This window comes from Sphaeroforma arctica (genome assembly GCF_001186125.1).
Source record: "Sphaeroforma arctica JP610 unplaced genomic scaffold supercont1.250, whole genome shotgun sequence".
In the NCBI taxonomy this organism is placed as follows: domain Eukaryota; class Ichthyosporea; order Ichthyophonida; genus Sphaeroforma; species Sphaeroforma arctica.
In genome coordinates this window covers 15,405-33,747 of record NW_014040308.1, presented here as the reverse complement: position 1 = coordinate 33,747, position 18,343 = coordinate 15,405, and the positions used below count along the sequence as shown (strand labels likewise).

The 18,343-nt window shown below is 38.9% G+C and overlaps 2 protein-coding genes across 2 annotated transcripts in view; both read right to left on the bottom strand.

Moving 5' to 3' along the window:
• Positions 1-13,433: 13,433 nt before the first annotated feature.
• Positions 13,434-14,422, bottom strand: SARC_04450 (hypothetical protein; the record flags this gene model as incomplete). The annotated part of the gene is made up of 1 exon (XM_014301716.1): positions 13,434-14,422. A coding segment is annotated over one exon (445 nt), but the record flags the coding sequence as incomplete, so codon positions are not given.
• An 807-nt stretch (positions 14,423-15,229) lies between these two features.
• SARC_04449 (hypothetical protein) overlaps positions 15,230-18,343 on the bottom strand; it is a 9,322-nt gene continuing 6,208 nt past the window's right edge. The window contains exons 8-10 of the mRNA XM_014301715.1: positions 18,035-18,117; positions 16,964-17,042; positions 15,230-16,125 (exon numbers count right to left, since the gene is read on the bottom strand). Coding sequence (XP_014157190.1) covers positions 16,075-16,125; positions 16,964-17,042; positions 18,035-18,117 — 213 coding nt within the window. The 3' untranslated portion in view covers positions 15,230-16,074. The remainder of the gene's footprint in view (positions 16,126-16,963; positions 17,043-18,034; positions 18,118-18,343) is intronic.

Below are 18,343 nucleotides of genomic sequence, written 5' to 3'. Positions count from 1 at the left end.
TGTGTCTATATATATATATTTATATATATATATATATATATATATATATATAGACACATTTCGACTTTTTCAATTCCAAGCCCACCTATTATGTATAAAAACATTCTACATACAAGGAAATAACTATTTGGTTTAATAAAAAAAAACAATATTGACATTCACAGTTTCAAAAAACACACGAATCGTCATGAGAACTTAAGATTTGAGAAGTATTTATCTGGATTCTGGTAACTGGTTATGCACCTGGTATCAACTAAATATCACCTAGAGTAGAGGTTGGTAAACAAATCGAATTTGGGCAAACGACATGTCATAGCTGTCGTGACGACATTTTATAGGACATGCTGGTTACGATATGGTGTCGACGGGTCTGCTCATTCTGCTGGGTATCGTATATCAAATTACTGATACCTACACTAATCGACAGGGGTACATCAAATTTGAAATTACAGATATATGAGCGACATGTCTGATGTCGCCGCGACATTTTTCCATGGCCGTACGTCCTTGTCGCACACCAAGTGCAACCCAGGTCCCAGGGCCGGCCAGGGGCAAAGGGGCCAGGGCCCGTATCAGTTATCACTCGTCTGGATTAAGGGATTCCCGGATTTCAGGAATCAGGATTTGAGCCTTTGTCCTCTGAGCCTTTGAGGCTGTAGCCTGTAGGCAGCCCGTAGCCGCCCTGTACTCCTGGAGTCCTGTACTCTGTGAGTCTGACAGTCTGTAGCCTGTAAAAGTGTAATTATAAATTGAGAGAGTCAGAGAGTCTGAGGAAGGCAGAGAGCTGCTCTCCACTCTCTACTACATACTCTAGAGAGAGAGAGACAGGGAAAAAAATTACTGAAGTACTTTAGAGAGTCAGAGTAGAGACTACTCTAGACTACTCTCTCTGAACTCTAGTAGAGAGAGAGAGAGACTGTGGCTTTGTATGTATTCAGTATTGACCATTGTGTATTTACCTGTATTATGTAGCGTGTCAGGCTGTCAGACACTGTCAGGCTGTGTACAGACTACAGAGTATAGACTACAGACTACAGAGGGTCATTTTTTTCTTCGTCTTTTCGATAGGAATCCAAGCTCCAGTGTCCCAGCTTGCATCCGATTTTGGTTATTTACTCTTTATATGACTGTTATGGTTGGTTTGCTTCTAACGAATGAAACCGATTTGCATTTATCAATTGCACTTGTCTTAGGGACTTAGGGTTAAAAGCAAAAAATAACCCACCACTTTAGAGTCATAGTTGATAAAACTCACAACATCGCACTGAATATTTTAATTTATACTAATAAAATGGCCGCTTTTGCCAACTTCGGAAAAAATACGAAAATACTGTCAGATTGTGGCTCAGTATTTTTGTCTATTTCTTTTGGAATATAGGACATGGAAGTTTTCGGAACATTTTGAAATAAATATACATAGCGTCGGTTGTATTTAAATTTTGGAAGAGTATTTGCCGAGTGTTTCAATTTGAACGGTAATCCTCTTATACATTTTCAAAGAAATATACAACAAAATGAAATACTGCTTCAGTATTTTCACGTCGTAAAATGCAAAATTTGGAATTGGCAAAAGCAACGGAATTGACAATTTATGAAATATTGAAGTTTTGAAATACTGAAAAATGAAATTCAAAGTTCTTCAATATTTTGAAATTAAGTAACGGGCGAACACTCTGGTCAGCAGTGGAGAGGCAGTTATCTGCAGACTTTGCCCGTCACGAGGTGGTTGTACCCATAGTGACACACTGCAACGAACTGAAACCCGTTAAGCACGTGACTTTATCGAGGCGACTTTCGCAGCAGGTGGACCAACCACTTGAGATCACCCAGCGCAGCGTGAGTCAACCTCAGGATAAGTCAGTAGGCAATCGACATAAGCAGAAGTTGTTTCGCTTACCTGAGACGACATACCTTGACAAGGAAGAACTCTCGGTGAAGCAAACGTCTTTCAGACAATGGCTTTTGCGAAAGTTTTCTTTTAAACGGCCTAGTCACTAAGTTAGTGAGGCGACAATAAAATATATTTGAAAATGCTTCGGGTGGCCAATATGCCGCGTTTACTTGACAACTACAGAACGCCATACCGATCAGAGTCTACGGCAGTTGATGAGCACGTTTAAAGTGAATGCATAGAAGCCTGCACAGTATATCTGGATATATTTCGGAACCGATTCGACATAGCGCATGATCGTAGTACAATCCAGAAAGCCGGCGGTGCCATATACGAGTGAGCAAAACACTGAATAATTTAAATCAGTATAGTTTATAACTACATTGAAGACTGAGCGACATTCACATAGCATGGTGCGCGACAGTACACGAATAGAATGTTTGGCTAGTATCAGTCAGGGGAGAGATTGGGGGTACGATTTGAAATGTATCTCAATTATTTTAAATAAATACATGATTTTGATAAGGTACGCATTGAGCTTTTCAGGGAGTAATTTGCTTGTTATCGGACTCGATTGTCAATTCATCGCTCCGCAAACCTTGCCCGGATGGCTACTGAAGTATAATTCAACGTTGCATGAACTTTTCTTGGGGTTTCAGTATTGGCGAACTGAATCAGACAGTATATGGCAAATATGTAATGATGTGAAGATGATCACGATCGAAAACCTGATCGGTGTCATCACGGTCAAAAACCTGATCGGTGTTTTTAGTTGGGTATGCGTGCAATCATACTTGGTAGTCAAATTCCGAACTAGGTAGTTCTTTGCACCTTTCCAATGCTCCAATTACACAACCTCTGATTCGCTGTATTTAAAATAAAAGGTAAAACCCTAGAACAAATAATACCCCTCTCTGACTTTAATCAACCATACTGTGCTATTCGCGCACGTGCACTATGCTTTGTAGATGTCACTCATATTCTATGTACTTGTAAGCAAAAGCAAATTAAAATTCCGCAATCACAGCAAACACTTGATGTAGTGACTATTATGTACCTGATTACAGATTTTGTGGTTTCCCAACATATACGCATGTGGCATATTTGGGACTTGGAAAATAGATATTGAAAAATAGCCATGCTTGTCTATTTGACCGCCCAAGAACAATTACTCGGTGTCGAGCTTGCTCATGTATGGTACCATTGGTACTATGATTTGTAATACGAGCACACACCATGTCGAACTGGTGTTACCTCGTTTTCTCTACAAAGAGACATCATCCGAACACTCTGATCGTAAAGTGGCCTATTATTCACTCATAGCACCTTCAAGTGTATTCATATTGTTGCCGCACTAATAAGGCCGTTTGACAACACATTTTCGCGGAAGCCATTGTCTGAGTGACATTTTTTACACGAAGAGCTCTTCCTGTTTTTGATGTGTCGTTTTAGGTGAGCAAAACAGCTTCTATATTAGCCGTTTTCTTACTGACTTTACCTGCGGTTGCTTTACAGTACAGGTGACGATCTCAAGAGGGTGGTCTAACTGTTGCGAAAGTCGCCTGGTTAAAGACACGTGCTTTACGGGTTTCAGTTCGTTGCAGTGTGTCGCTATGGGTACAACCACCTTGGGATTGGCGAATGTCTGCAGATAACGGCCTTTCCACTGTTGACCAGTGTATCTGATTCTATATATACATTGCTGACTATTCCATAATTTATTAGCTCGACCTTTTCGGACTCAAAAATTTCGTTAAATAGGTTGCTGCATGTCTTGAATTGTTTAGAAAGGATATTTAGACATAGGGACTTTGTCTATACGACACCCGTCACTATTAAATTATTAACGCTCGAGCCCTAGTAAATATATCTATGTATATGTACCGAGTGGAATTAATTTGAATTTATGATCTAAAAAAAAAATCACAGAACAGGACAAAATCCCTTGGACCTGAAGTTAACAACAGAACGGTACAACACCAAATTCAATATTGTTGAACTACAGTGCAATTGTGCAACCAAACGATCGTATTTTACATATTTAGCCTTCTTTTCTTCGTCTTGTATAATTTAGACGGCTATGAAACGATATACTTTTATAACATTCAGAAGTATGGATCCACGAATTCACGCTCACAGGTTTAACAGAACATTGGCTCTCTCTCTCTAGTCTGATCAGGCGTTGTATTCTATTTCAGGTGATAGGTGTAGATTATGTACCGAAAACTGATACTTGACTGTTGTATCGGTATTTGAAGATATACTTTTGCCGTGTACACATTTAATAGTTCGGTACTTAAGCCAAAGTCGCCTTACGTGGGCCCATAGATATCGACCCTACCTTGCGAATGAACCGGATGCGGCTTTGGACCCGGGCTTGAGCGTTAATATTTTTATAGTGGCGGGTGTCGTATAGACAAAGTTACAAAGCTGAACCTTTCGTTTTTTAAAAAAATAAAGAAAAAGACAAATCCACCTTTATAAAATGTATTTTTAAATACAAACCGAATACGGGGAGGTAGGGCCCGGGGGAGGTCAATGAATATGTATTTAAATACTGATGAAGGCAAATTGAAGGCAAACAAAAAAGTGTATTTAATTTTGTTTTAAAAAAAATAGACAGGAGAAATATTTCAATACAAAATATGTAATATATATTTAGATTCTTGACTGATAGTCTGATAGACTGATAGTACGGTGATACACAACTGACACAGTGTTAATTTACTGTTTTGCATATTTATATATCTTTTTTACATACTGTACCGTATTTAAAAAATATACTACATATTTTTAAAAATAGAACACCGCTGACGTTGGTGGGGAAGTAAAGGCTCTGAAAAGAGGGGGAAACGATAGTTTTTATTTTTAGGTTTTCGTACCCTTATTTTGTTTTGCGAAAGCGCGCCCCATGGTTAAACTGCAACTTCAATTTTGATTCACGTTTGGGTCCAGATTTCCAATTTCTTTTTGGTTGTTGTTGGGGGGGGGTTCGACTGTTCGTTTTCTTTTACTATATTTTTTAATTTCGGGTTTTCGTACCCTTGTTTCTTTTGGGAAAGCGCACCCCGTGGTTTTAAGTGCAACTTCACAAGAGTTCACATTGCTTCCTAAAATAATCACATTTCAATTTTGGTTCACGTTTCGGTCCAGATTTCCAAAAAATAAATAATTCGTTGTTGCTTTTGGGTGGGGGGGGGGGGGTTCTCTTCTACTGCTGGCATCACATCGTGTTTCTTGTGTTGGGCCTTTCTAAATTCATGTACAGGGTCTCAAATGGGCATAAAAAGCTTCACTTTATTCCTTATTTGCAATAAATAAAGTTCTGAGGGACCCAATAGCTAATAGCTTTTAGTGATAAAAAATTAATAAAATTAGACCATACATAAATACATGGTAAATATGTATCATAACCTTCTAAAATCAAGGCTATGTTTTCAAATATATTTGTTTATATTCTATAAAACATAATATTAATTATATAACAAATATGTATTTATATAAAATATGCGCTGTGTGTATATAGTATGTATATTTTTATTTATTACTGCCTATGCCCATATTTTTTTTTAGAACATTTCAGAGTAAACATATTTAATTAACACACAGGACGGTTTTTTTTAATAGGCGGTTCTAGTTGATGGATAAGTCGGGGTGTCGGACACATATCATGTATTTTATTCGTTGAAACTTCTCAAGTCTAAGTCTCAACGTCCTTTTTTTGTTTTGAAAAAGCCCTGGGCCCTGGGGCCCTGGGCCTGGGGGCTGGGGCCTTGGGAGTTGGACAACTTGTAGCTTTCGAAATAAACTCGTAGACATAAATATTTGCGCTGACTATTGCTGAGTCGCTCCCGGGCATTGGGCGGTATGGCACAATTTCAAGAAGTGCACTCTGGACGCTGGAGTCAGGTATTTAAGTACTGTATGTAGTTGAAAGTTCTGGGCGCCAGCCGCGGCGCCGCCAGGGCCCAGGTGTGGCAGGCTACCTCTCTCTCTCTTTGTACTATGGAGTATGGACTCTACTAGACTTAGAGAGAGTATTTAGTATTTAGGGCCTAGTAGGCTGCCAGTGCCCAGCCAAGAAAAGGGTTTTAGTCATATTCACGTACATTCGACATAAATGAACAAAACTATGAAAATTCGGGTGGGTCGTCTAAATAATACTAAATTTATACCACTGTTTTGGACTTTTGAGTCGTATGTACCGTAGCCTTCTTCTTCTAAATGAAACAGTCGTGCATAGAAAATTTAGTACAAAATTTTCAAAAACAGGCTTGTTCAATTGAAGGTCATATGCAATCGATGAAACACGGCTGAGAAGCCGTGGGGACTGAAAGCGTATAATCATGGGGTAATTATTTATATGTTGATATTTTTTATAAAAAAACATAAAAACAACAATACAAAACCAAGCTCATGTAAAAAATAATATTAATAAAAAAGCACGGCCCTCTGGATTTGGGTCTCTGATAAATTTTCGATTTGTTGTAGAGAGATCCAGAGTATTGGACGGACAAACAGTATAAAGTTTTACACACTTTTATAGAAAGAAACAAGGGGGACACCAGCATAAAACTCATTTGACGAACAGACTTTATCTTTACAGGGATTTTCCTTTCTTGACCAAGAAGGTTTCCCTCCCCAGTCAGCATACTTAAAAGCTGGCTGGACAATAACTATAAATACCCTAAAGAAACTATGAACAAAGCACTCACTTCTATGGTCTAAATACTGGTACTTCAACAACTTATCAGGTCCGCACACCATACATATAATTACTTCGTCATATAAGTATCATTATAAGACCTATACTAGAGACATAAAAAATGCTTATATCTAAGAAATCACTGAAAACTACACTATCTGGCCGTGAGAATTTTAGATTATGGCACAATGAGCTGAAGCTACACCTAAGATCGTATGGTTTTGAGGATATTCTTTATTATAATGTACGACCAGCTACGCCAACAGAAACCGCCCAACACTAGAAGATCGAGGAAATAGGTGAAGCCCAACGTCTTATCTGCGACTCCGTGAACGAAATTTTGGCTTCAACCATCAACATAGACGACCTACCACACGTGCTTTATGTACAAATCCATAATGATCATGGTACCATCTCCGAGGAGGACAAGATATGTATGCGCCGAACTCAGCAACCTCCGCCAGAAGGACGATATAACCATGGACATGTTCTTCATGAGACTAGCAGCAAGTCTTCAGACCGCAATAAAATACACCTACAACTAAGTGACTGTGAGAAACGTTCCATTCTCAACACTGCAATGTATAAGAAATACTTGCATATTACCACCAATCTGATGACTAACGACGCCCTCGTAGGAAATTTCTCGGAATCAATACATTACATAAAACGAGTTGCAGAAGAGATCGACGCCAAAATAATTTCAACGCCAACAATGACGACTACTCCAGCATTTACGGCAGTCACAAACCTTCGCTGTTACAATTGTGACAACATCGGCCACCGTGCCCAAGAATGACGTAAGCCCAAACATCAGCGTAGATACAACAATAAACATGATTACCGATAGACCAACCGACCCTACAACCGTCCAGACAACCGATACAGAAACGTGCCGAACAACATTAGGAACACCCAATCATACGCCAACTCAGCCATCACACCAGACGTTGTATACGATCTCCTACAACACCTACACGAAAACTAAAGCCGTCAAGACTCTTGAATAACATGCGCGAACTCCACAGACATATACGGACACTCTCCCACCCTCCGTCACCACAGCCACCCACCCTCCCATCCACCACGCCCCTGCCCAAGCACCCAATAACCACACTCCTCTATCATTCCCAACACCGGACTATGACCATTACATTTGACTCACCGATGCCACACCAACATACGCTGCAAATGTCACAACAGAACACGATCCACACACTGCAACACAACACAAACACAACCAGAATTCCTACTTGCCGTAGACTCTTGCGCAACCAAACATATACTCTCACACGACATCCGCACACACGCACTTCACATCAACACAAATATCACAGTATGCGTCGTCGAAGTACACAGCAAATCTATACAACCTTGATGTCGCACTATTAGACGAACAATTTACACTACCACTACTTGAACTACCACTACTTACACTACCACTACTAAGTATTCGTCTGCTAACATTCAGCGGCTACATATTCATATTCATCAAGATCAGCCTTACTATCAAACGACCCGATCGCAAATGCATACACATAGAGGCGAACACAGATCACATCTACTGAGTCAACCTATTTGGCCTCTTACCTAAACCAGACCATGCACGTGTTACTTGGCACCAACGCCTCGGACTGTAAAATTCGGTCTAATAAAGGCGATACTAATGCCTTAGAATAAATAAACGCGTAGGTAAATTCTATATATCGTGTAAATATCGATATAAATAAACGAAATGAGACGTTTAATAAAGTTAGGTTTGCCTCGTGAAAACAGCAATATTCTGAGGGATTGCGAGGCTGAGACATTGCCTATATATAATCCTCTCAGTACTGTCTCCGCAGGGATTTTATTTAGTGTTTCGTTGTCGCTCTTTTCTGGGGCGAATCCGATAGGCTCATAAAATCCTATCTTTAGAAAAAATAAAATAAAATAAAAACACTCTTGACGTCTTCAGTTTTTGTCTTAACCAATAATTTGCCACTATCAAGAATTATCGACTTAGCCTTCATCAGACTGGCACATCTGGTTGGCTTATCAGAGGATCAACTAGGTAACATTAATAGTCCCTAGAAGCCTATATTCGGTTGAGCTATCTCGCTACCGAAGTATTCACATATAAATAAAACTGGAAAGTAAATAAAGCTCTATTAATAGAACTAGACCAACTATTTTATGTTTGCTATTTTACTGAGGTCTTTTAATGGCCTCATCCAAATATCTGATAGGTTAAATGGAAAAGGTTTAATTAATAAAACCATTATAAACCATTTTAGGAAACTTAAGTTCCTCGTGCTATTAAGAGCACATTTAAGAAACTTACGTCCTCGTACTATTAAGAGTACATTTAGGAAACATAAGTTCCTCGTTTTATTAAGAGTACGGTTATAATTTGCGTACTGCTTAAGAGTACGTTTATACATAGAGTCTAATGTGGAGGCCCGGATAATTACAGGACATACTTCAAAAGTCCCATAAAACCCTAAACCCATGCGACAATTGCACCCAAGCAAACAAACGCAACAAACCTACCTCCAATGGCAGACACAATAAGACATCGACCAATCCCCTGAACCTAGTCCTGAGCGACATAATCGGCCCATACACATCAACCATGCACAACGAACGCTACGCCTTTAATCGACGATAACGACACTGATCGACGATAACTACCGTCACTGCATCTTAACGTTGCTGAAAAACATTACAGCTGACATCATTATTAAAAAATTGCTCTTACCTTTCGACCAATGTAAAAATCGGTCTCTTCTAGGCTGACTATACGATACCAAGACGTTTACGTTAATAAGACAATACGTTAATACATTAAAATACAAAATGATCAATAAGTTTAGCTTCAGCCCTTGGTAATGTCAAAAGATTAGTCGATTGTAGACTGATACTATTGTCTATATGCTCCGTTCTAATCACTCACTACTTCGGTCTAGAATTATTTATGATTTAGTTACTAAAACTTGATATCATTTTATTGGACGCATAGTTTACATTCACGCCTCGAATCAATCACCCAATGAAACTAACCAATAAAATACCTTTAAGTCCAACTTAAGAAAATCAAAAAGAGAATAAAAAAAATCAAGCTGGTGCAGTATATATCCGCACCTAAACCCTATCACTTGGTACCAAGCTCCCCATCTCATTTAAGGCATAGACGGGCACATCTGGCTGGCTGGCTAAAAGGAATCAAAACCATGTTGTCCTAATTTCTAACAACTCTGATCCTGTCCTTTTCTCAGTGGAATATCTTGCTCTGAGATCATTATCGAATTATACCATAGGTTTATACCGACAACCATTTCATGCCTGAGAGCCATGGGATTCCCAGAGTGCTATTTTCAGGTGTCAGATTGGTGTCGTTCCTATATTATGTACAAATCTAATTTCAGTGGAAAAACCAATCTATATTTGGAAAGCCACTTGATTGTGCACAGTAGAGTCCCAAACTCTACTGAGTACTATCACATGTTAAGAATCTTGAATTTTCGTTAAACGTATTCCAGTATTATAGGTATAAACATTAATAAGTTTATACGTTTATAGATACTTTAACTGTGCAACTAACTACTAATAGGAACCCGCTATTTTTACACCAACTACAGACTATATCGGGACGACGAGTACAATTGATACAATTTGACCAATGGCCACAATTCACCAGCGCCTCCGTACGACACGCACTCTGCCATCTTGGATGCATGATACGCTACGCATCAACCGCTACACCAGACCACGAACTCATCGAACGAGCACACCAAACATCCAAGAACATTGCAAGAGCAATGCTAGCACACGCACTACTGCCACTTTCGTTCTGGTGCGAGGTACTAATACAGGCAGCAAACATCCGCAACAGAATATCATTACACCAAGACAACCCAATACCCCTCACAAAACTCACCCAATAAGCACCACTCTACTCACGATTCCGCGTATTCGGCTGTAAAGTTATATACAAAAACAGAGCCAATATCACACCACTTACAAACAGCGGACATCTAGGCATCATGATCGTCCAACCCATGAACAGCACAACAGACCCATTTAGGATATACAACCCTACTACAAAAACTGTTGCCATCAGCCGCGACGTTACCCTTTTTGAAGACGAATTTTTCATCTGGAACAACGACACATGCACCACCGACACCTTCACCTGAGAGCCACTCTTACCTATCCTCATGCTCGTGCAAATAATAATAATATTAAAAAAACACGGCCCTCTGGATTTTGATTCTGATAAATTTTCAAATAGTACAATGAAAAGCAGAATGTTTTGAATAACTCTAAAAGTGCCGGACAAGTCTTCTAGGGGGTTTTTTATAGAAATATTCCGAACACAAGACCCAGTCCTACAAGCCGGACCAAAAATCAAAAATGAGACCCCGGCCGAATATATAGGGACTATAATGATGAGTGAGAGACATCACTTCTCAGATACAAACCCCAGAATCCCCAGAAAGAAGAAATAAACTACACGATATCAGTTCCAACAGAAGAAACTACTACTAACACGACAAAAACTGATATTAACAACTTAGGGAAACGTTCTGGGACATCTGAAGATTGAACTAAAGAACCAACGACTAAGCAATTGAACGACGGTGCTACAGGCGAACAGTCCGAATTCGCCGCTAACCTGGAAGTTATGGCTCTGAAACACGAACAACAACTTCAAATTCTAATCGAGCAAGGAAAACTGAGAGATTAAGAACAAACTGAGCGAGATAGACTACGGGAGAAAGAACAAGCTGAACGAGATAGACTACGAGGACAGGCACAAACGGAACGAGACGAAGCACACGCCTCGGAATTAATGGCATTGAAAACTACCCATTTTTGAAATATATAATATTATCCCTACAGACGAAGAAAATCAAGACTATGGTAGATACCGAATCGACTCTACGCTCTCCTGACAATTTTACCGGACCCGATAAAGGAAAAGTTGAAACAAGGTAAATTTGTGAAATTATCATCAATAAAGACTGCAATGAGACCGGCCCACGCCAATAATACGACAACGGAGCACAAAATGGTAGATGGAGTAGCCAAGGTTAAGAACCATAGAGAAACATTTATCTCAGAAGCAGACATAATGGACACCTGGGTTACTCTAATAGACTCAATTGTAGAGAGAAACCATCCAGATCCAAAAAGCCGTGAAAAAAGAAGACTTTCTTGCTTTGGGAGTGGGGTTTACTTTTATAGCCTTTTGAATCAAAAACAGGAGTATGCTCTATTTATTAAAAAAAAAACAAATCTATATAGGATCCGTCCAGGGCCTCTTGGGGGTCTCCAAATGAAAAAAAAGCGTTCCAGACAAAGAAGCGTTCCGGACAGATTTCGAGTTCAATAAAAGAAATAGGGACTTTAGAGTCAATACAGTATACACTATACAGTATACATTCTACAGCTACGCTTTCGGTGATAAGGCGGTTTGGATGTGCTACTTTGGTTTAGAGACCTCCCCCTTGGATTTTGGACTTTCGTCAATTTAAAGACTTATAAATTTGCGTGCATTTTTCAGATATTTGGTTCAATATTGACTTAAATATTCAACATACGCATATATATTTGTGAAGTTATGACTGTGCTCCTTGTGTAGCTATTGGCAGTGAAGAATTTTCGGCGTGAGCAGGTTCCAAGCAAAAAAAACGTACTAATGACGTACCATTCTATGGGTTCTGATTGATCCACACGTTGGCACAGGTCGAAGTTGTTTGTCGTTAGTCCCACCCCCCCCTCGATTTTGGACCACCAAATGTCTCTAAACCAAAGTAGCACATCCGAACCGCCTAAAAGGAATAGGGATTCCACAACTACTCTTTCAGTGAATTTGGATAATTTTTTTTTTGGTTTTGTAATATGTATAAATATAATACTTTGCTTTTTAAATTTAAAAAAAAACAAAAAACAAAAACAAAAATATACATATTCCTTTTTCTCAGCTATTGTTAAAAATAGAAGGCATGAAGATTAAAGAGTGAACTGTGAAGGCCCAACCCGCCAATCCGGAAGGTGGAAGGCCAAGCGCCGCGACCTTGAAAAAACGAATAATTTAAAAAAATAAATGCAGTGCAGGCGGTCAGCCTCAGCCGTCCTCTAGCCCTCAGGTGACCAGGTCTCTGAGACTCTGACTCTCCACTAAGATGGTCGATATTGAAGTCGGAATTTTGAAGAGAGCGGGATGTAATTTGTTTTTTAAAAAGAGTAAAAACCTGAGTGACGCTGACCGCACATCCACATGGCGTTGTTTCAAAGTTCACTCTAAATACTAAAAAATATTTATATCTTTCTGTAGAATTTAAAGGTGATTTTGGAAAGTTTGCACCGGCAACAAAATCAAATTCACCAATGAGCGACGTATTTATATCCATCCCACCCTGAAGGATTTTGTTGAACAAATATTTACAAAAAATACAAAATGGTTTACAATAAATACAAGTAAAAACCTTTTTTTTCTCTGTCAGATTTAAATAAATATACAAAACACAGGCGACCTAAAAACTAATATTTCTTGAAAGTAAAAGTACTCGCCAAAAATGTTTTTACGTTGTTGACTTCTTGAAGTTCTTGTGTTTGGCGGACTGAAACATAAATGATTGAAAATATTGGAATTGGTGACAGGATATGGACTTATGGTGTATGGTGATGAGTAGATGATCGCGATCGAAAATCTGATCCGTGTTTTCAGTTGAATATACTTGCTAGTATACTTGGTAGTCCAATTCTAAATTATGTTACTCTTTTCACCTTTCTAATAGTAAAGAACAATACGCATATTTGTATACAAATGTAAGCTCCAGGCACACAACCCCTGTATCATTGCTTCAAAAAGTTATTTATTAAATAATATGAGAATTAAAAATTGTATCTCTCCCTGGCTTTGACCAACTAGGCTGTGATATATGTGTACTATCGTGAACCATGCTTTGTGGATGTCACTCAGTCTTCAATGTAGTTGTTAGCTGTACTAATTTAAATTTCCACAATTGCCGCATACATTTGATGTAATAATATGTACGTGACTACAGAGTTTCCCGTCTTATGTTATCATGAAGTAGCCAAGCTTAAAATTACCGTGGTCTAAAACTGGCCGCCCCGTAACAATTTCTCATTGTTTTGCTCACTCGGGTATAACAACACATGTAATATAAATTAACATGCACTATGTCGAACCGGTACCGCGTTGTATGCAATATGAAAATATGGCACTGGCAGGCTTCTGTACATTATCCTTAAACGTTCATCATCAACAGCCGTAGAAGCTGATCGATGTAACGATCCACAGTCAAATTAAACGTGGCCATTTGTCACCCAGAGCATTTTCGGAGTATATTCCCATTTGTCGCGCCACTAATTAGGCTGTTTTAAAAAACCGATTTCGCGAAAGCCATTGCCTGAACGACATTTTTTTAATCAAGAGTTCTTCCTTTTCGTGATGTGTCGTTTTAGATAGGGAAAACAACTTCTGCGTTAGCCGTTTTCCTACTGACTTTACCTGAAGTTGCTTTACATTACAGTTGACAATCTCAAGTGGTTGGTCCACCTGTTGCGAAAGTCGCCTCGTTAAAGACACATGCTTTGCGGGTTTCAGTTTGTTGCAGTGTGTCACTATGGGTACAACCACCTTGCGATTAGCAGAGTCTGCAGATAACGGCCTTTCCACTGCTGACCAGTTTAACCGACCATGACGTGATGCAAAAACTTTGTCTGCTTCTATATGTGCATTAGTGACTATTCCATAATTTATTAGCTCGACCTTTTCGGACTCGAAGCTATCGTTACCATTGGGTTGCTGCATGTTATGCATTGTTGAGAAAATAATATGTTTGCAAAGTTTGTTCAACCTTAAATACACTTTTACCGTGACTGGGATGTCATTGTTGAAGGCTATCATTGAAGGCAAATTGTTGAAATCATTGTATGTATTACAGTTTTGTTTTTTTATAAAAATACAAGTAAATGTAATAGACATATATTGTCAGTACAGAATTACAGATACTAGTTTTTGTTTTTAATAGAAAACAATAAAATACTTTTATGCACATACATTCATACTCATGATTGGGACAAATTTTTAATTGTAACAACCAAACGATCGTATTAATATATTTAGCCTTCTTTTTTTCTTCTTGTATAACTATTTTTATAACAAAACACGCTTTTATACTCTCTTCCTCTTCTTCACTCTACTAGTACTAAATAAATGAGTCTATGACTCTATGAGAGAGTGAGAGGTATGCTTTTTTTATAAAATTAGGAGCGAGGGCGCATTAATCTAGTAGTAATTCTTGTGGTATATTTAACTTTTTAATCAGAAGACGATGAAGGGACTTTGTAAAAATAAAATACAATTTTAGCGTTTCTGTGTCTTTTTGTGTGCGTACATTTATAAAAAAACGTTTTTTTTGTAAAAGTAAAACAAGAAGATTTATGCATATTTATAAAAAAACAGTAGTGTACAGTATTTATTTTGTAAAAAAATCGGTTTTCTTCTTTACAAATTTCAAAATATCTATTTAAAAAAAACACTTTTAGCAGCGCATATTTGAATATGTATTTTCATATTTAGCCTGCTCTGTATATTTGAGAAAGATATGGTATGGTTGCGTGACTCTACTCTAGTAGAGAGAGTAAATATTTGTATACAGATACGCGTATTGTGCTTTACCATTAGAAAGATGCAGAGTAACATAATTCAGAATTTAACTACCAACATAGCATAGCCTTCTGAAAATTGAACACTACCAAGTATAATCGCAATTATATTCAACTGAAAACATGGATCAGATTTTCGATCGTGATCATCTACTCGACATCCCACACCATATCCTGTCACCAACTACAATCATTTATGAATCAGTCCGCCAATACTGATAAGTCAGGAATAGTTCATGCAATCTTCAACTGAACTTCAGTAGTCTCCCTGGCACTTTACGCAACAAAAGTGTACAAAGCGGTGAATTGCTAGTAACAATGACAAATAATTCCATCGAGTACGCTAGTAAGCAAATTCTTCCCTGCTGGGATCAAAGCGTATCTCCTCAAAATCATCGGCGGTCTCACGAAGAGGCGTATTGGGTCAGATCTTTCTCAACCAGTGCCACACACTGAAGTATAGGTTCTGCTAGTGCAGTCTCAACAAGTGTCTGTCACTAGAGTGGTCGTGCTTTCCTGATCATGCTGTTGTGACCGGCGTATACGTCTATGTCGAGCTGCGGTTCTCGTACACATATGGACCATTCGACCATTCGACCTCCACTGACATTATTGAATATATTCGAATATGGACTGTTGCTTTCGTAAACAGTTAATTATCGTTGGCTATAAACAGACCACGGTATCTCAGAAATAAGATTTTTAAAATACCTAATTACGTAGTGCCACGCTACATTTGATCGCCTCGATAGCTGATTAGCTCGGGAAGGTGGGTTGACGCTTTGTTTACATTATATTATACGGTATTGACATCGCCGAATTCCATTAGATTGATATCAGCCGATCCCTATATGATAAAGACAATCGGGTTGAGATTTGTAGGTAAGTCAGTAGAACAGCGAGCAGCTTAAATGTTCGCGTTAAGATGGTCGAGTGGAACAATTAATCTCGGGTAGTGGTGCATCGGTTCTGACTACACAAAACAATCTTAAGATTAAAATTTTTATCTAATGCATATAAGGGGCGGATGAAAATGATGAGTGCACACAATAGATTCGTAATAGGGCTTCCGAGTCGTACATTGTCGTATACACAGGACCAGCTTGCTCTGGGCCTGAACTAAGAACCACATCCTAATACATGCATAACTATTTCAACGCACCTCAACAAACCAAGATGATCAGTATCTATATATCTCACGAGCCTGGATAACACAGGTACATATCAGGAGGTCCACACACTCTCAACAATTCACATCGGAAGCTTGGAAACGAACAATTGTCCATTTAAGTGTACTTTACGAGAAGATGGCCAAAAACAGCACATCGACACATCACTCTCCTGCTCTTCACTACTCACAAACACGAATAATCATAACGTGGTGCTAAAACTAAGAGATGTCAATACTCCGAGAACAAGTATCCCACGGTGTGCAAGAGTTCTATATATATATATATATATTGATATATATATATATATATATACATACATACATATATATTTATACATATATATATATTTATACATTTATTCATATATACATATATAAACATATAAATTTATACCCGATTCGCACGTGTAAAATTAGCGCCATCCACAACAACGGAACAAAGGCCACAAATATCCGGTGTAGCTCGGAATATGTATCTAGTTGACCAAGTGTACTATGTCAACCAGAAACATACCGGCTTCATCGGCTTTTGTTGAGTAGGGTCAGGCGTCCATCCTATAAAATAAATTATATCAAAGCTTGCCGGGATGGTCCTGTGCAGGTACCAATACAACGTATATACAAGACCATCAAGCGGATACTCATAGAGAGATTTAGTAGTCGACTGTGATTCTATGGGAAAATCTCCTGTCGAAGATTTGAATGACAGTGCGGGCTGGACATGCAAACCTTCAGACATCTTGTATGAAAACAAAGGCGGTGCGCAAGTGAAGCAAATACAGAAACATCAACATGCAAACCATCAGACATCTTGTAAGTGAAGCAAACACAGACACATGAGTGGATATTACCCCAGATGACCCAGACCAAGGTCTTACTGTGATGGCCGGATTGTTTTTAACAACAAGATATTCACAGTACGTTGTATCGTGCACCCACCGATCAGTGGTATGCCGAGCATCATGAAACAGAAGGTATCAAAGCCGTTACCGAATTTGGTAGGAAATACGGGTAGAGTTATCTTCAATATTTATATCTCTGTAGATCGACATGACCCTATAATTTGGACTCTTTGTGTGAGACTGGGCATGCATCGATAAGGAGCCTACAGAGTATGTATGGATGGATGTTGATAAGCCGTGCGGGATCAATACTCGCCCAGGTTGAACGCTATAGCTAGGAGTGTGTGAGTGGGCAAACTTCGCATGTAAAACGTAAACCAATGTTCATGAAACATAATCTGCTACCGAGTCTCCTGAGAGGGTATATGCATCAGTAGTACGAAGTACACGCTGTGCCACTAAGTGGTCGCGGCCCACACACAGATAACTTGGCTCCGTTTACTGACTTGTGCGCGTGTACCTCAAGGGGGTATATAGAGATAGCTACAGAGCTTCTGTATCATTAAACGAGCACTTCCATCGCCGCAGATTGGTTCGTACGCTTTAAGTCTACAGAAGTGTGCATGTGTATAGGATCACGTGTGCACATACATATGCAGATATTCTCTCACAATGAGAGCAAACAGCAATACGATGTGTATGTACAGGCTGCGGAGGCCCAGCCATAGAGACGTAAAACATACCCATCGTCGTTGCCATATTCTTTGGCATATATCCTAGCGTTCGCTTCCAAAACATCATCACTCAACTTCTCCCCTTTTGTATTCTGTATCAACAAACAGAGAGGACATATTGAGCACACAACTATGAGTTACATAGAAAGTCTCCGATCAGGATAATAGTTTATCATGGAGCAAAGGGGTACATATATGCACACATGAACTTATTCAATTATATGCTTACGTAGACATTTTTATATGCTTTATACATAAAACACAAACACAAACACACAAAAACAAACACCCACACCCACACCTACACACTCTCATATA